The sequence below is a fragment of the Microtus oregoni genome, unplaced genomic scaffold, assembly GCF_018167655.1.
Source record: "Microtus oregoni isolate MIOR12 unplaced genomic scaffold, Mior012 000015F_ref0000493, whole genome shotgun sequence".
NCBI classification, from domain to species: domain Eukaryota; kingdom Metazoa; phylum Chordata; class Mammalia; order Rodentia; family Cricetidae; genus Microtus; species Microtus oregoni.
This window is the reverse complement of record NW_024543074.1, coordinates 10892255-10911626: the sequence shown is the minus strand read 5'-3', so window position 1 is coordinate 10911626 and position 19372 is coordinate 10892255. Positions and strand designations below refer to the sequence as shown.

The 19372-nt window shown below is 41.3% G+C and overlaps 1 protein-coding gene across 1 annotated transcript in view; it reads left to right on the top strand.

The window, feature by feature from the left end:
* The first annotated feature begins 37 nt into the window (after nucleotides 1-37).
* Nucleotides 38-19372, top strand: part of Hsf5 (heat shock transcription factor 5) — a 46167-nt gene continuing 26832 nt past the window's right edge. The window contains exons 1-3 of the mRNA XM_041663894.1: nucleotides 38-671; nucleotides 5648-6022; nucleotides 18805-18902. Of these exons, the coding sequence (XP_041519828.1) occupies nucleotides 38-671; nucleotides 5648-6022; nucleotides 18805-18902 (1107 nt within the window). The remainder of the gene's footprint in view (nucleotides 672-5647; nucleotides 6023-18804; nucleotides 18903-19372) is intronic.

Below are 19372 nucleotides of genomic sequence, written 5' to 3'. Positions count from 1 at the left end.
AGGCTCGGCGGGGCGAGGCCCAGGGCCCGGGCGGGCGATGGAGGAGGCGCTGCTGTCCACCCCCATCAACCCCAACAACTTCCCCGCCAAGCTGTGGCGGCTGGTGAACAGCCCTCGGTACCGCTCCATCCGCTGGGACGGCCGCGGCGAGGGCCTGCTCATCGACCAGCCGCTCTTCGAGGCCGAGCTGCTTAGCCCGCCGGGCCCGGGGGCCGGGGGCGCGGGGGGAGCCGGGAGCAGCAGCGGGGGCGGCGGCAGCGGCGTCGGGGCAGCCGGGGCCGAGCCCGAGCTCTTCAAAACCACCAACTTCACCAGCTTCATCCGCCAGCTCAACCTCTACGGCTTCCGCAAGGTGGTGCTGGGTGGGCCGGGGGCAGCGGGGCCCGGGCCAGGGCCTGGGGCTGGCGGGCCGGCGGGCGACGGGCCACTCCACCACTTCCACAGCCCGCACTTCCGTCGCGACCAGCCTCAGCTGCTCGTTCACCTCAAGAGGCTCACTAGCGCCAACAAGGCCAAGCTGGCGGCCGGACTGGAGGTGCCCTGTCGCCCGCCCAACCGCTTCCAGCGGCTCCTCATCACCTCAGCCTCTGCCTCCGCCTCCGCTTCCACCTCCCCGCTGCAGCATCAGGACCCGCCGCCCCAGCCCGCAGGGCCCCGGCCAGAGCAGCATGGTAAGTTTGTGGCACCTGGATCCTCGCTCTACGTCATGCACGGGGGCGAGCACCGTTTTTGCACAGCCCCAGGACTAGGTCACATCACTTGCATCATCCTCACTAGCACCTGCATTTCCTCTGGCAAGAGGCCATAAGCATCCCCTGGTCTGTGTCTGGCTACCAAAAGGACACAGGCTTTAGGCTTGCTTTCCAGTCCTCTCCAAGAGAGTGAATCCCAAGAGTTAACCTACTTCCATTTACTTCTGCCTAGTCTCTCCACTGTGATCGTCTAGAATAAGCCGTCGATTATTGACGCACCGGGTGGGAAGGGCCACCCATTGTCTGGCCATCAAAAGAACAGGCACTCAACAGGTTCCAGTGTGAAGGGACAAAGTCACCGCCAAGAAAGCTTGAGGCATTAACCCAACCAAGGGAAAGGGGAACAGGTTCTGCGCGTGGAAATTTGTTCTTGAAGCAACATGCCACCTTTCACCTATTGACGCATCTCATTGAGGTATCAATGAGAACAGTCACATTGAAAGCTCCAAGAAATATAGAGAGTGGTAGACACTGTTTATATATCTAAGGGGTAAGCTCTTCTGCAATGTAGAAACAGTTCACTAATACTTCCATCCTAGTTTCCTTAGAGCTTGATGCCTTACTTGAGATGTGGGCAAACATAAAGCAAAGTAGTTAAAACAAAACGGCCGGGCGGTGGTGGCGCACGCCTTTAATCCCAGCACTCGGGAGGCAGAGGCAGGCGGATGTCTGTGAGTTCGAGGCCAGCCTGGTCTACAAGAGATAGTTCCAGGGCAGGAACCAAAAGCTACGGAGAAACCCTGTCTCGAAAACAAACAAACAAACAAAAAAAAGGACAAAAAAAAAAAAAAAACCCAAAAGCTAGATGTCAAGCTTAGTTTAAAAGAACTTTAGAAAGCACACAATCATAGTTTATTGATTTTTCATTACTCCTGGTTATTCAGAATGGGAGGGACTGAATATTTAGTTGCACCAAGGAAGCAACAGGATACACTAATGGGGATTTGGGATTCTTTTTTTTTTTCTCACCTTCAGATAGAAGAGTAATAGAACCATTTTCAGACAGTTAGCATGGTTAAACATAAAGAAGTCTGGGATATTTTTGAAGCATGGGACAATTTAAATGTACAAGTAACACTATGGTTCCTTTCAACTAGGCCCAGTACTGAAGCAATTCTGCATTTGGAATTCGGAAGAGAAGAGCTTAGGTTTTCTGTCTGTGGAGTTTAGAAGATGAGGAACTAGTTTAGAGTTCTAGTGACAAGCTGAGAAAGTAACAGTGGCATGGGAATGTTCTAAAGGAATTCTAAAGGAAAAGTGAGCTGCCTCCGTGTGGTGAGCCTTGATTCAGCTGGGGAGAAGGACAGCAGAGACAGTTCTAGGGAATATGTTTCTCGGGAACTCCAGCTGGAGTTGTTGTTCATTTTGTGTTGTTTTTTAAGTCTATTTCTAGAGGGCTTAAGGGAAGAAGACAGGGAAATAACCATCTCAGGACAAATTCTCTTTAATCTTTTCCCCTCGTCTATCTTAAACCAGCTGTATTCTTTTAGTTGTTGTTTAAAATTGCACATATTTACTTGTGTATCCATGCACATGTATGCTCTTGATGTCTGGCATGTGTGTAGGGTCAAAGGACAGATTGTTATGAGTCTGTTCTCTTTTACTTTTATCAAGTGAGCCCTTTTGTGTTGTTTTATTGTCCTAGTTTTATTCATAAGGCCAGTGGCGAATTTGTTTAAGCATTTTAAAGATTATTTGTTGAAAAACTCATGCTTTTTCAGCGTGGCAGTATGTGAATGTGTTTTCAGGTATCTCCTATTTCTTCCTGCTGTTGTGTACAAAAGGATGCTAGCCATTGCCTATACTTAGTGCAGCAGGCAATTGTGTTATTGGCTGCCGTGGAATGTAATTCTTTTGTTGTTCCAAGAATGCTGTCGCAAATTTGTTTCCTTCTATGTGCCAAGGTTCTTGGCACTTCTATTTTTTCTCACCCTTTTTTTTTCCATTTTAATTTTCGAACACAAGGTCTTGGTATATAGTCTAGGTGGGGCCTGACTTTGCAGTCCTCCTGACTCGGCCTCCCAAAAGCTGGGATTACAGGCGTGTGCCCCCCCTGCTAGGCTTTTCACACTAGTTTTTATTCTACTTGAACTTGTCCCAGTTATATGGCTGCTGCTTCCTGCTTTCCAAATCTTCCTTAATTGTAGAATGGTCTACTTAAGGGCCTAGTCTTCTAATTTAGATCCACTAAGTCAAGAATATACGTGATAAAAAGTGTGGAGATTGTGTTTTTTCTCTAGTCCATTTATGTTATTTTCACTGGCGATTTATAATATGTACTACTGGTCAAATGGAGTTTAAAGTCTGGGAAGTAGATGCTCTTGTGTGAACACAACAAGCTCTCCACTTGGCAGATTTTGGGATTCTTTAATGGAAATGGCTAGTTTGGTTTCATTTCCATAAAAGGAATAGAATCTTGAAAGTCAAAAATCCATTGTGCCCCACATTTTCAGAATTCTGAATTCAAATATACCTTGAAGATGTTCTGAAGACACAAATACGATGACTTATGATGACTTGATTAGAGAGAGCCCTATTAGCTAATTGTTTTTAAAAGAATAAAAATGAACTAACCGTGTTTCCATTCTTTAAGAAACAAGTTGAAGTAATGACTCCCCCCTCACAGTTTTGGAGGCTATTTTTATTAATACTTAGATTTTTTTCATCGTTTTGTATTTTGATCATATGCATCCCTCACTCCTCCCTCTAACTCTTTCCAAATTCAGCCCTGCCAGCTTCATGGCCCCTCTTCCATATTTTTAACTGAGTCTAGTTCCTACTGCTCATGGACTCACTCAGGGTGTGGGGCCATCCACTGGAGTGTTATTGACCCATTGGGGTCACACACCCTTAAAGAAAACTGACTCTCCTTTCCCCGGAACCCATCAACAACTCAATAGTGAGGAATGACCTAACCCTGACAATATTGTTATATTACCAGCATCTAAAATAGGTAATTACCCAACACTCAGAGTTTATCAGCAGGGAAGCAGAACCTCTTTTTTTTTCTTTCAAGGCAGGGTTTTTCTATAGCTTTGACTGTTCTGGAACTAGCTCTGTAGGCTAGGCTGGCCTCCAACTCACAGAATTCGGCATGCCCTCTGGGGATTAAAGGTGTGTGCCATCGCCTCCTGGCCAGAATTTATTTTTAAATTCAGATTTAAACTACATTTTTGGAACCTAACTAGAGACTGAACAGCCTATCCCTGAAAAGTCCAGAAGGTTTAATGAACTGTGGGTAACATAGTTTTGGCATGTGAAACCTCCAAGGAGAAAGCAAGTAGGAGAAGGGGTAGTTGGGATGCTCAGAAACACCTGTTGTGAAAAGCACCGATTTCCTGGGGAAACCAGAATTGTCACTTGAACACTTTCCGTCTTCTAAACCAGGATTTTTTTTTTTATTCTTTATTAGATAGTGTGCTTGATTTCTTAGGTTCCAGAATTTGTGTTGTTAGTATTCATGCATTTATTTGTTTACTCTTGGTGTTAATGCTTTATTTGCTAAGGAAATTAGTTGCCATGGAAATAGAATGGGAGATGTGTTGAATGGTTTATAATTTATTTGAATGGGTAGATATTTGACTAACATCTTTCAACATGTAACTTAGCACTGAAGTCACACATAAATTAAGTTTTGTCTCTCTTTAATAAAGATTAGCTCAATAAAGTAGATTGCTTATTAAGATTAGTTTAAGGAAGCATGTTGGAAGGAAATCGTGAACCATGTATATAGTCAATAGGTAATAGTCTCCTTCTGAATAAATTAGTTTTTTATATTCAAGAATTCCAATCTATAAATCCAAGCTATAGTATTTATGGCTATCATCTTCTTACTACAAACTTTTGTCCTTTTCCTCTCAATTTTCTTTCTACCTAGTTAGATTAGGGAAAACAGATGCTCATGTTGGAGTCTCTGAGATTAGATGCCTGAAGTTTTAATCAGTGCTTCCTATGGCACACGTGCCAGTAAGGGTGTGAAGGCCACTGGAAAGGTCTCTGTTGGAGACTAAGGAAAAAGAAAAATGCAGGGCTTGCACTCTAGCTCAGTGGGTCAAGTGCTTGCCTAGCATATGGAAGTCATATGCAAAAGCTTTGATCCCAGGCCTGAAAAGAAAGAAAACCTCAGGAAAGATGATTGCTTACTTGAAAAGATGAAAAAACCTAGGTGAAAGTTTTCAAGCCTGATTTTTGTTGGCATTGGTAAGCGGAGTGTGGTGGCACATGCCTTGATCCTACCAGTCAGTTGGCTGAGGCAGGAAAATCGCTTAAACTTGGGCTATGTAGTGAGTAATCAGCCCAGGTTAGAACAACATAACAAGACTCTCTTCAACAATTTACTACTTAAATATAAAATGAATAAATCGAGGGACCAGTGCGCTGGCTCAGTGAGTAAAGATACTTGATGAATTGGATCTCCCATAACCCACTTGGTAGAGGGGAGAATCAATTCCTGAAAATTGTCCTGACAGCCACACACATGCTGTGGCAGGCATGCCCAAACAATAAGTAAATAGTTAATCTTGCAATAAAGAAATATAAAAGTGTGGCTCATGTTATGAATTCTTATTTATTCTGAACATTTCTTTTATGTGTATAGTAGAGTGATACTTTCCTACTTATTAAAGCTCCTAAAGGTCTTGAAAGAAAACTTATAGTTTTGATTTAATTTAAACATTAGAGGTTGGCCACTTTAACTTTTATGTCAGTCATGTTGAGAATCATCAAGAGTTGGTTATTCTTTCAGCACTGTATTCTGAATTTCTTTTTGCTAAATTTAAAGTTCTATTGTGTTTAAAAATAGCTGATAGGTGAGCAGCTGCATATTTTTGACCTTTGGTTTACTGTCTGAGAGTGTATTGTAAAGTTTGTAAATGTGTTCTTCCTCTTTTATGCAGGACCAGTGGCTGTAGGACAATTTCACCGGTCATTCCGGCGAGATAATTTGTCTCCTTATTCCTACGTATCAACTTCATCCCACAACCACAGCACGTTCCCTCTGAAAGGTTTAGATCGAACCCCGATTCCTCCTAGAACATGGCAGAACTCCCTTGGAATGCACCCTGGACAAGTGGAGACATCTCCCACTTTTTCAGATAAAGGGGTTCCATTTCCTGTACTGCAGAGATTTCCAACTGAGGTTACTTACACGCTGCAGCCCAGCGCCACATCTGTACATGTTCAACAAGGTCCTCAAACAATGGTCAGCTCCTCCCAAAAATACAGTAACTACACACCCTCGGCGCAGTACTCCCAAGCCTACTACCCGACAGGTAGGAAACATTCAAGTTCACTGGCTTCTATAAAGGTAGCTTATAAGAACATTTATATTTTTGTAATATTTCAGTCTTTGTGTGCTTAACAAATAGGAATATGCATTTTAAAAATGTTATGACTGCTTGTTTATTTATTTTTGCTTTTTCGAGACAGGGTTTCTCTGTGGTTTTGGAGCCTGTCCTGGAACTAGGCTGGTCTCGAACTCACAGAGATCCGCCTGCCTCTGCCTCCCAAGTGCTGGGATTAAAGGCATGCGCCACCACCGCCCGGCTATGACTTCTTAACCAGGCATATTTTTAAACAATATAAAATGCTTAGGGACTGGAGAGCTGGTCCAGTGGTTAAGAGAGTATACTGTTCTTGCAGAGAACCCTGGCTCATGTGTCAGGAGGCTCACAACTGTCTTAACTTCAGCTCAGGGGTCCAGTGCCTCTGGCTTCACTAGCACCTGCACTCACGTACATATCTCACCCCTACATGCTCCTAATTAATGAAATAAATGTTACATATATGGTACGTATATAAAGTTTCATCTGTTCTTAAGGATTTTGAGAATCTGTTACCACATAAAAGTGTATATTTTCAGTAAAATGAAAATTCTATATTCACAAAGTGTATTCTAATTCTGAGATTAAGATTCAGTGCCCTGGGAGGCTGGAGAGATAGCTCAGAGGTTAAAAACACTGATTGCTTTTCTAGAGGACTCAGGTTCAATTCCCAGCACCCACATGAGAGCTCACAACTGTCTGGAACTCCAGTTCCAGGGAATCCGACACATACAGATAAAACACCAAGACATACCAAACACATAGAGATTCAATGCCCTGGAACCTTACTTCCTTCCTTCCATTGTTGTCATGTTTCATTAAGTTTGTCTTTAAGATATGTTTTTTATTTCACAACTGAGATTACCTCATAATTAAATCATTTTAGTATTTCAGTAATGAAGTTTAATAAGAACACATACTCTTAGCTGGGTAGTGGTGGCGCATACCTTTAATCCCAGCACTCGGGAGGCAGAGACAGGCGAATCTCTGTGAGTTCGAGGCCAGGACAGCCAGGACTGTTACACAAAGAAACTCTGTCTCAAAAAAACCAAAAAGGAAAAAGAACACATAGTCTGAAAATTGAATTCTTAAAGTGTGATGAAGAGTAGAGCCCTGCACCATTCACCACAGCCGACTTAAGAACTGAGGAGTAATAGGCAAACTGACTGTGTAGCTGTGACTCCAGCCAAGGACAGTGAGGACAGGCTGGTAGATCCCAAGACAGCAGGCAATCCTTCCAGTAGTTACCATTGCTTTTGCCTCTTGGAAACAATTTTAGTATTTTCAAATAACTTTTTGCAGGATAGAATTATTTCATTCAAATTATATCTTATTTTATAGACACGCTGTAGCAGTGGTGTGTTTCCTCATGTGTAGTTCAGTGTTTTGACATTGAGATAAAACTCACCCTCAATAACCACACCCTCAATTTACATACAAACAATTAGAAAAATTCTCAATGTTTTAAGTAAGTTTATAATTTTGTGTGGGTACTATTCCTAGTTAGCCTTGGCTGTGTGTGGTCTGTGGCCATGGGTTGGACAAGCCTGCACAGTAAGGCAGTAGACACAAGACAAGGGTCAACGCTTTCAGAAAAGACCAGGCAGAGAAGGAAGGGGACATTTCTCTCCTTCATGAATTAAGACTCTAGGAGCGTTGATTTTTGTCAATTTTGCAGATCGAGAAAATCTCTGAAAGGCGTTTTCTAGGCCATTCTCCCAAGGAAAACTTAGCAAAATAAGAAAAAGGAATATAAGCTAGAAAAGGAATTAAATAAGTTGACATTTAAAAGTGTAAATGTGGTGACTGGTGTGTTTGTGATACTGTTCTCTGACTGTTAACTGGGAAATGTCTGGATCTTCTGCTGACTCGTTGCATTTTGCCTGATATAAATATCAAAGGTATTGCTCTACTTTAACCAATTGACCAAGTGGAATCCAATGTGGATGTTTAGAGCTACTACTCCTCTGGTGATAGAGCTGAGAATGAAAAGGAGAGTAAATATGACTTAATGTTTTAATTGTTTTGCCTATTAGTAAAAGCTGAAAGATTTATATGGTCTGAAGAGAAACCAGAATACCATTTTTGCCCCTTAGAAATTTTTAAAATTTAGTTTTATATAGAAAATGATTAGACTCTAATATTTTTCCTGATTTGCAACTACTTCTTTGAAAAAAAAGTGCAGTCTTTAAAAGTAGAAGATGGCACTGGGTGGTGGTGACGCACACCTTTAATTCCAGCACTTGGGAGGCAGAGACAGGTGGATCTCTGTGAGTTTGAGGCCAGCCTGGTCACAAGAGTTAGTTCCAGGACAACCAGGACTGTTACACAGAGAAACCCTGTATCAAAAAAGCCAAAAAAAAAAAAAAAGTAGATGATGGCTAAATTTATGTTCATAAGTTATCAATCTTAAATACACTAGAAAAGTAGGTTTTTTTGTTACTGATGAATTTAATCCAATATTTTTTCTTTTAAAGATATGATTTATTTACTCTTTAGCAATAGTTACCTTTAACAACTAGATTATATTCTGACTTTATTAATAAATATGAAAGAATTTATTCTTACTCATCCATTGAATGTATTAATTTATTTTAATAAACAAGGCATTTCTAGCTAAGTTATTATAGCTGCATTCTATGTATGCATATGTGTAAGTAGATAGACAGACACAGATTCTCTGTCTTCATACACACACACACACATACACACACACACACACACACATATTGAGACTGTATCTATCTCTCTATATAGTACTGTCTGCCCTGGAACTCACTATATAGGCCAGGCTGGCCTTCAACTCACAGAGATCTGCCTGCCTCTACCGCCCAAGTGCTGGGACTAAAGGCATGCACCACCACTGCCAGGCTAAATACTTTTGTAGATGGAAATTTCTTTTCTGCCCAGTTCTGCATCCATTCAGTCCCAGGGAAACACACAGACACTTATATTAATTATAAACTGTTTGGCCTCTTAGCTCAGGCTTATTATTAACTAGCTCTTACAACTTAAATTAACCCATAATTCTTGTCTATGTTTAGCCATATGGTTTGGTACCTTTTCTCAGTAAGGCATTCTCATCTTGTTTTCTCTGCATCTGGCTGGTGACTGCGCCTCTGCCTTTCCTCTTCCCAGAATTCTTCTAGTCTGGTCACCCTGTTTATACTTCCTGCCTGGCTACTTGCCAATCAGCATTTTATTAAACCAATACAAGTGACAAATCTTGCTGGGCAGCTGTGGCACATGCCTTTAATCCCAGCACTTGGAAGGCAGAGACAAGTGGATCTCTGTGAGTTCCAGGTCAGCCTGGTCTATAGGAGATAGTTCCAGGACAGGCTCTAAAGCTACAGCGAAACCCTATATCGAAAAACCGAAGGGAAAAAAAAAAGTGACAAATCTTTACAGTGTATAAGAGTATAATACTACAGCATACTTTCCTTTACTTAAAACACTAAAGACTCAAAAGCTTCTTGCGTGTCTGGAGACAGGTCTCAGCAGTTAAGAGCATTGGCTGCTCTTGAAGGGTACTTAGGTTCAATTCCTAGAACCCACATGGTGATTCACAAACATTTGTAACTCCATTTCCAGAGAATCCAACACCCTCTTCTGACCTCCACAGGCACCAAGCATGCATATGGTACATACACATACATGCAGGCAAAATATTCATACATATTGAAATAAATAAACCTTTAAAAAAGCTTCTTGGGGGTTAAATTTTAGACTGTGCAGGAAAGTGTAGACACGTACCCTTATCTTTCCAATTTGGAGTTTTGGAGGCATATTCTTAGGGAACTATTAGACGCGGTGGCTTGAGCGCTATATTCCTTAACCTGCAGGAACAGGTGAATATAACATGGAAGTTTTTAAATTGGAAAATATACTTGGAGTTCTAAGCAATAGTCATTAAAACTCCTAGAGAGATGAGAACCACTTATACATTCCTCGTTAGAAAATGTTACAAGTTGTTAATACTATTCAATATTTGCAGAAATAGTATTTGTTAAATTACTGATTTGGGGTGTTATTAAAAATATTTTATTTTCAAGCTGGGCAGTGGTGGCGCACACCTTTAATCCCAGCACTCAGCAGGCAGGTGGATCTCTGTAAGTTCGAGGCCAGCCTGGTCTACAGAGCGAATTCCAGGACAGGCTCCAAAAAGCTTAAAAGAGAAACCCAGTCTTAAAACACAAACAAACAAATAAACAAAACCTTTTATTTTCAGCTGGGTATGAATGGCACATACCTTTAATCCCAGCATGGGGAAGCAGAGGCGGATCTCTGAGTTTGAAATCAGCTTGGTCTACAGACTGAGTTCCAGGGCTACACAGAAAAACCCTGTCTCAAGAAACCAAAACCCAAAACAAACAAACAAATAAAACTTTACTTGTGAAGTTGTAAATTAATACTTGTCTGCAAGAGTTCAAGGCAAGTATGTAGAAGGAACCATTAAGAGCAAGGAGGGTGTGGGGCCGTGGCTTAGTGATGCAATTCTTGCCTAGCGCACTGGGCCCCATCTCCAGCCCAGCACTGAAGAGCAGAAAGAGCAGCACAAATAAGAGCCTCTGTCATTTGGCACATCGTGTTGTTTGTATTTTGTTTTGTCAGCATTTAACAAGGATAATTTGAGATGACTATAAAGTTTCTGAAATTATGAGAATAATAAAAACAAAATCTTCTGACAGCTTCTACACTTGCTCTTAGCCAAAAGGCTGGCTGAGCAGTGCTTGTGATGGCTTCGAATACATGACGTGAAGTGAGTGAGAGTCTTTGCACACTCTGCAGTGCTGCTGCATAAATAGAGTTGTATTGTTAAAGATGAGCTGTCTTCTCTGGGAATGAGAATTTCATAAAAACTGCTGTGCGATTGCCTAACTTCTCCAGTAGGGTGAAGGATACAAAATGCTAAGCAATATAGTCGCTATTTACTAAGCGCCTATTAACAGCATTGTGAACACCCTCTCAAAGCCAGATCAGCTCTTAGTGCTGAAAGGCAAGACGACCTCTACCATATTCGCGTAGGTCACAACAAAAAGACTAACTGAAGAGTTACCAAATTCCAGTCCCTTCAAAACAAACTCTTATCATCTGAAGCTCAGGTAAAATTTTAATAAAAATACTTTAACTTCTTCTAAAAATTAGTTGTGAGGCGCTGGAGAGATGTAGTATCCTCTCTTTTACTTGTCTGCCTTTTAAACCACAGCTGTCCTAGTCAGCAACTGCAACTCTGCCGCTACCCGCAGGCTAGGATGCAAAAGCCTCAGCCCTAAGAAATTCTGGTCCCTATGGTACCTACTCTTCAAAACTACTAAGAGAACTTACTAAATCTCTGTCCTGCTAAAGAATTCAAGATTCACGGCACGGTGGTGGCGCACACCCTTTAATCCCAGCACTCAGGAGGCAGAGGCAGGCGGATCTCTGTGAGTTTGAGGCCAGCCTGGTCTACAAGAGCTAGTTCCAGGACAGTCACCAAAGCCACAGAGAAACCCTTTCTCGAAAAACCAAAAGAAAAAAGAATTCAAGATTCAAGGGTGGAGGTAGAATTGTGCCTCCCAGAGAGGCTGAATAGTAAACAGCTCACCTAGCTTGCCTCCTCCCATCTCCCAAGAAGTCCTTTTTCTCTCTCCTCTTTATAAACCCTTCTCGACCTGGCTCCTCCCTACTACTTCCTGTCAGCTAGATGCTCATGCAGCCTTCAGACCACTGGTGAATTTTATTTAACCAAGCACATCTTTGCATGATTAAACAAAGTGTTCCAGAACATAAAAGTAACACACCTTAAAATAATATTCTACACCAGAGCTGGCTTGATGGTTAAGAGCACTGACTGCTCTTGCAGAGGACCTGGATTCAGTTCCCAACATCTGCATGGTGGCTCACAGTCATTTACAGTTCCAAGTCCAAGAGTTCTGGTGCCCTTTTCTGAATTTTCTGCCCGTTTATGGGCTGGGGGCGGGGCAGGGGAAGCCGCAAGTTTTTAATCCTAGCACTCAGGAGGCAGAGGCAGTCAGTATCTAAGTTCAAGGCCAGCCTAGTCTACATGGTCTACATAGTGAGCTCCAGAACAGCCAGAGCTACATAGTAAGACACTATTTCTAAATAAATAAATAAAATCATTAGATTTGGCCTCTTTAAATAGCATGACTAACAATTTCATAAATGGTTTTTTTTTTTTTTTTTTTGGTTTTTCGAGACAGGGTTTCTCTGTGGTTTTGGAGCCTGTCCTGGAATTAGCTCTTGTAGACCAGGCTGGTCTCGAACTCACAGAGATCCGCCTGCCTCTGCCTCCCGAGTGCTGGGATTAAAGGCGTGCGCCACCACCGCCCAGCATAAATGGTTTTTATAGTAAAGCCAGGAACTAAAAAAAATGCAATCAGGCTAACAAAATGATCATCAGAATCTTCTTGTATTTGTCCCCCTTTGAAGCACTCATTTTCCTTGCCTGGAATATTTTTACATCCTAATTCCTCAAAGACAAACTGTTGGTTGGGTCCGATGGTAGTTGATTCTATCTAGACTCTCACCCTCTGTTACTTTTAGTGTGATATTATAATCTCCCTCTTTTGTAGAAAATGTTCATTTTAGGCCTTTTAATTTTATTCATTTTTACTATGTATTTAAATATACTTAATATTCATCCATCCATATTTACCTATCAAGTTCTGTGTTACAGATTTTTTTTTCTTGACTAACATGCTGAATTGGCTCAAAATAAACTTTGCCTTCTTTTCAAAATCATTTCTTTCCTTTCTGTGTGTATGTGTGTGGTGTGTGTGTGTGTGTGTGTGTGTGTGTGTGTGTGTGTGTTCGCATGTGTTGTGAATATGTGCCTGTGGAGGACAAAGGTTGGGGGTTTTCCTTGATCATTCTCTACTTTATTTCCTGAGGCGGGGTTTCTCCGTGGCTGACTAGCATAGATAGTCAGCATGCCCAGGGATCTTCCGCTTCTGCCTCCTGACTGTGTGGCTTGTATGTAGGACTGAAGAGCCACACTCCAGTCCTGGTCTTCATGCTCATGCTGAAAGAGCTTCACCCTCTGAGCCTTCTCTCCAGCCCCCAAAGTTACATTTTTAAAGTCAAAGTCATGATGATAGCAAATTGTAGCTGTCCTTAACTTCATTTTAAAATGAACAGTTACTATGACCAGGCACTGCTTTAAGGACTTTTCAAACATTAATTCATTTAATTCTCAGACTTACCTTATAAGATAGATTTTGTCATTTTGTAGATGGAGAAACTGAGGCACAATTGATAAGTGGCAGACTGATGGAGAAGCCTCTCTATCTACTACCTGTCTTCTGTCTATCTACATTCTTACAAAAAGCCCCCAACGTGCATGCATACGTTTGTGTGTGTGTTGTTTCTGTTGCTGTTGTTTTGCTATATTTCTCTTTTAGGGGATTCTTGTGGTATTTCTCTCTTATCAGGTGTGGTAGACAAGGAAAAGATTGATGGAGAGATGTATCCTTGTGTGCTGCTGGTGGCGTTGGGACTGCTCTGGGTTATTAGTTCATTCTACCTGAAGAAAGGGAACGTGATCCAGATGTTAGAGTGGAAAGGCCAAATTGGGTTGTGTGGCTGCTTTTAATGCATTTCAGTATTTTCTCCTCTGAGCAGTTTTTGATTATAATGGACCCTTGGTAAATGGTCTGTTGAGTGGAGTGGACTGGCTCTGGTTCATTTAGTCATCTGACACGGCCATCAGTGGGTTATATTCTCAGTTTCTCTCTCATCCTAGACGGAAGCCATAATAGTTTGGGCCAGAAACTGAATAATATCCATGAATAGGTTTTGTAAAAATTAAAACATGACTAACATGTAAAGGATAAAATATTTTAGCCTGTATGGCACTACACACCTATAATCTCAGCGCTTGAGATATGGAGGTAGTTGGTTCTGATTTCAAGGCCAGTCTGGGCTGTATGAGACCCTCTCTCAAAAAGCAAACACACACGCACAAGAGCTGGGGACATGGTTCAATCAGTATCGCAAGCTTGAGAACCTGAGTTTGGACACCCAGCATCCATATAAAACGCCCAGTGACGTCCAGTATGTGCCTGTAGTCCTCATACTGGGAAATGGAGACAGGATCTCTAGGGCTTGGTGGCTAGGCAGCTTAGCTGAGGCTGTGAGCTCCAGTATCAGCCCCTCAAACATTGAGGTAGAAAGAGATTGAGGAAGATATTTGACATCAACCTCTGGCTTCTAAACACACACATACACACACACACACGATAAATATTTTCAAAATTAGTCTTTTAAATGAGGCTAGCAACTAAGACTATAAGGACTAAATAATTTGTTTTTTTTTTTTTTTTGGTTTTTCGAGACAGGGTTTCTCTGTGGCTTTGGAGCCTGTCCTTGAACTAGCTCTTGTAGACCAGGCTGGTCTCGAACTCACAGAGATCCGCCTGCCTCTGCCTCCCGAGTGCTGGGATTAAAGGCGTGCGCCACCACCGCCCGGCAGGACTAAATAATTTGTATAAATTTATGCTTTGGGGCCTGACTGAGAGTTGATCTATAAATGCCGGTAACTCTAGCACCAGGGGACCCAGTGTTCTTTATTGACCTCCATAGGCACCTGCACTCATATATACAAACCCACATGAAGATGTATACATAATTAAAATCTTCAAATACAAGATACATAAAATATTTGAATATTTTTATTTTAAAAATATTTTTCATTATTTAAAATTGTATTTGAATTGGCTCTTGGACAAAGGAGTTGCTTATAATCATCATTATCATCATTATTATTTGAAATAGTTTCTCAAGTTGTGGTTCTGCCTCCCCAGTGCTGGGATTAAAGACTCTCATCACTTTTTATTTGATTATTTGTTTGTTTGTTTGTTTGTTTTTCCAAGACAGGGTTTCTCTGTGTAGCTTTGGTTTTCCTGGAATTTGCTCTATAGACCAGGCTGGCCTCAAACTCGTAGAGATTCTCCTGCCTCTGCCTCTCAAGTTCTGGGATTAAAGGTGTGTGCCACCACTGACCAGCCTCATCAAAATATCTTAAAGATTCATCCATTTTGTATTATGTGTCAAATTTTTCCTTTTTGAAGAGGAATGATAATTCTACATACAAGTATTGATATTTATTCATTTATCTGTTGAAGGAGTCTAAGTTGGTCCCACTTTTGTAGACTATTGCTATTCTGAACTTGGGTAGAGAATGTCTTGGGTTTTTTTTTTGTTTTGTTTTGTTTTGAGACAGGACATTGCTGTTAATCCCAGATTAGCTTCAAACTCCATGTCCTCCCTTCTGAGATTCCTGAGTGTTGAGAGTTCAGCCTTGCATCACTATACCCAACTTAAAAATATTTTTCAGGCTAGGCAGTAGTGGTGCACACTTTCAATCTTAGCACTCGGGAGGCAGAGGCAGGCAGATCTCGGAATTCAAGGCCAGTCTAGTGTACAGAGTGAGTTCCAGGACAGCCAGGGCTGTTACACAGAGAAACCCTGTCTCAAAAAACAAAAACAAAACAACAGAAAAAATTTCTACTTTTATTTATTTTGGGTATGCAGATGCACGTCCACTTAGGATGGGACTATGACAATATGTGCTATAACCCTATTGTAAGTTGAAGCTATTAAAATGCATTTGATCTTAACATTCAGAACTTTCATAGTTTACTAGTAGGGCATTATAGGGTATCAGATGTTGGGAGCTGAGGCTCACTGTTGCTGCTCAGCATCTCAGAAGTAATGAGCTGTGGAACACATAAGGTCTCAGTGTGTGGTTTACACTGAGTTCATATCACCTGTACACCACTGTGAAGCTGAAAGACTATGAGGGGCTGTATTCCCAGAGCATTTGTGTGACTGGACATTCACTCACTATTAACACTGCACTGCCCTGGAATAGATTCAAATCTGAAACATATGTTTAAATTATTTCCATAGAGCCAGGCGTTTTGTTTTTACTCTTTGAGACAGTATTTCTCTATGTAACAGCCCTGGCTGTCCTGTAACTCGCTTTGTAGACCAGGCTGACCTCGAACTCACAGAGATCCACTTGTCTCTGCCTCCCGAGTGCCGGGTTTAAAGGCGTGCGCCACCACCGCCAGCATACACTTTTTCTTATACAGGAAGCTGGATGCCTTGAGAGAGCACCTTCAGGAAGACAAAGCAAGATATAGGAGAGTGTGTCTTAGAACATGGTGATAACTTGGTTTCTTAATGTTATTGTTTTCATAATTCACAGTACATTAATTTTTCATATGCTAAGCACAAACTTGGATTTTGGCACCTAGATATTCCTGTTCCGCATACTTGCTGATAGCACACTCTTTCAATTGACTACAAAGTGGACTGCACTGGGAGCAGGAGTCTTTGGAAAGTGTGGCTTCACAGACTCTCCTTCCCATACCATTTGTCATCTCTTACTGGACACGCTGAATAGTATTCATGGTTTGCTGTTTTCTTACACACAAGACTCATTTGTCAACTCTATTATAATGACATTCTCTGAGCTATATTGTACTTTTATTTCTCCAGCAAATTTTCTAGAGAGCATTTTAACATTCAAAATATTTAGACAGTAGAGTCATACTATTGGAATATTAGAAAAATAAATGTAGTCTTTGGATTAGTTTATTTGTAATGAAGTTTTGTGTTTCAGTACAATTAGGAGACAATAACCTGCAGCTCTTGACTAGGTCTTTTCTGCCACTAGGGGGCTAGGTTTTCCTTAGTAATAACTGGAGGGGAAATGTCCTTTCTTCCCAGTTTTGACATCCCTGCAGATCTGTTGTAAGGAGGCTTCTAGTTAGTACGTGGCCACTTAGCCCTGAAATAATCACACAGAAACTGTATTAATTAAATTACTGCTTGGCCCATTAGCTCTAGCTTCTTATTGGCTAACTCTTTTTTTGTTTTGTTTTGTTTCGTTTTTCGAGACAGGGTTTCTCTGTAGCTTTGGAGCCTGTCTTGGAACTAGCTCTTGTAGACCAGGCTAGCCTCGAACTTACAAAGATCCGCCTGCCTCTGCCTCCTGAGTGCTGGGATTAAAGGTGTGTGCCACCACCACCCAGCTATTACTGGCTAATAAATTGTGTATTAAGCCACATGGCTGTGGCTTACTGGCTAAAGTTCTGGCATCTGTCTCCAGTGGGGCTACATGGCTTCTCTCCAACTTCGCTTTCTCTCTCCCAGCATTCAGTTTAGTTTTCCCTGCGTAGCTAAGATCTGCCCTATCAACAGGCCAAGGCAGTTTTCTTTATTAATTAACCATTCGTATTCACAGCATACAAAGGGGAACCCCACATTACAAATCCTCCATAGTTAACTATTTATGGATGTACTTTATTTCCCAGCATATTGATTCAAGTACAGGAGAAAATGAGTCTGCTAGAACATCAGCCTTGTTACTGTTGACAAATTTCTTAATATCTCTGAATTTTAGTTGTAAAGTAATGTCAGGCTGATTGGTTTGATAAAAATGCATATGAAGCACCCACCATTGTGACTGAAGCATGGTGGGCATTCAACACATATCATCTTCTGTTTACCCCAAAGGTGTGATGTTGTAACTGACTCTCACTCATTCTGGAGAGACTCTCCAGAAAAGAGCTCAGTGTAGTCAGACTGACTGCACCTGTAAGTTTACTGTTCCTGTACAAAGAGTTTCATCTGTTCATGGTGTCTTAACCATAGGGAAAGGTTTGCAAGATCTATTTTTGAGTTTGTTACCTAGTACTACACACATTTTTCATTAAAACATTGGCTATTGACATTTATTGATTGTTGTTGTTACTGTCCTAAGCTCATTACGTTGTTACTTGAAGCAGCCATGCTAGTAGGTTCTGTTATTACCCCTGTTTTAACAGGATGCAAACAGTGAGACCTGAAGTGATTAACCATGTTCAGATTTATAAAATACTAATTATGGAGCCAGGACACAAAACCAGGCAGGCTGAGTCCAGGATCCACGTTCCTAACCACTGCATGTTTCTCTACTAAATACATCATGTACTGATAGATTGGAGAATATGTTTACTTACTTTACTTTTAAAGCCTTCCCTCTCCAAATAGTTGCCAAAATGATTGAAACAATTATTTAGGAACTAAAAATATAGTTTCTGGTTTTAGTGAAATGAAATTACTTTCAATAAGAATAACTATTTGGTTAGAAAAGTCACAATATACTTAAGCACTGAAGAACCACTTAGTGGCTGAGGACAGAGCATGGTCAGTAGATACCAGCCTCTTGTACACAGAGCCCGAGGCTTGATCCCCAGCGGTGCATACACTAGGTGGGTAGCTCATGCCTGTAATCCCAGCATGTGAGAAGTAGAGGCAGGAGAATCATGAGTTCATAGTTATCTTCAGCTACAGAGTGAATTTTTGACCAGCGTGGGCTGCATGAGACCCTGTCTCAAAACAACAACAAAAAATAAATTAAAAACATAGACATAACTTTCTGAAAATTTATTACAGCTAGGTATAGGTACACACATTTATAAACCCAGCTCAAGAAGAAGAGAGCTAAGAGGATCACAGGAGTTCATGGTCAGCCAGGAATATACATCAAGATCTTGTCTCAAAAAATAAATTAATTAAATTTATTATATGACCATAACCATGTTTTTTAAGCAATCAACAGCACCCATTTGTGTGTGTGTGTGTGTGTGTGTGTGTGTGTGTGTGTGTACAACAGGAAGGAAGTTCTTTGAGTGCTGTATTGTATTTGGTTGATGACTTGTTTGTATTTGAATCTGTTCCAGCTGTGCTACAGTGCTGCTCTCCTTCCACCCACATGGATGCCCTAAGTAGCTGTGTCACTCCTACTGCCTCTTCCTATGCACACTGTAACTACTTCCAGGTAAGATTCTTGTACACACTGGTCCTGGCAATACTGTTAATTTGGAAGATTTCCAGAGTAGACGCCAGAAATAAGCTGGGTTTGTGGACTTAGTTTTCTGAGTTCTAAATAAAAGAGAGTTGATGTGAGTGATGTTTGAGTGCTAGTCTTGGCTGGCATGGTCCAGTATAGGAACCATTAGCTTCATGTAATCTTTTTGTTTTTTAGACAGGGTCTTGCTAAGCAAAACTGGTCTCAAATTCATGATCCATATGTCTCCCTCTGCCTTAATGTTGGACCACAGATGTGTGTACTACCAAGCCCAGCTCACATGTAGCCTTTAACTTTAAACTGTTGGGCTGAGGATTTAGGTTAGTAGTAAAAACATTTGCTTGTCATGCAAAGGACCCTGGGTTTAATCCCCAGTGCTGAAAAAAAATTAATGAAAATTTAAAGCACTTTCTGGGGTCACTTCATTCCATTTGTTCAGA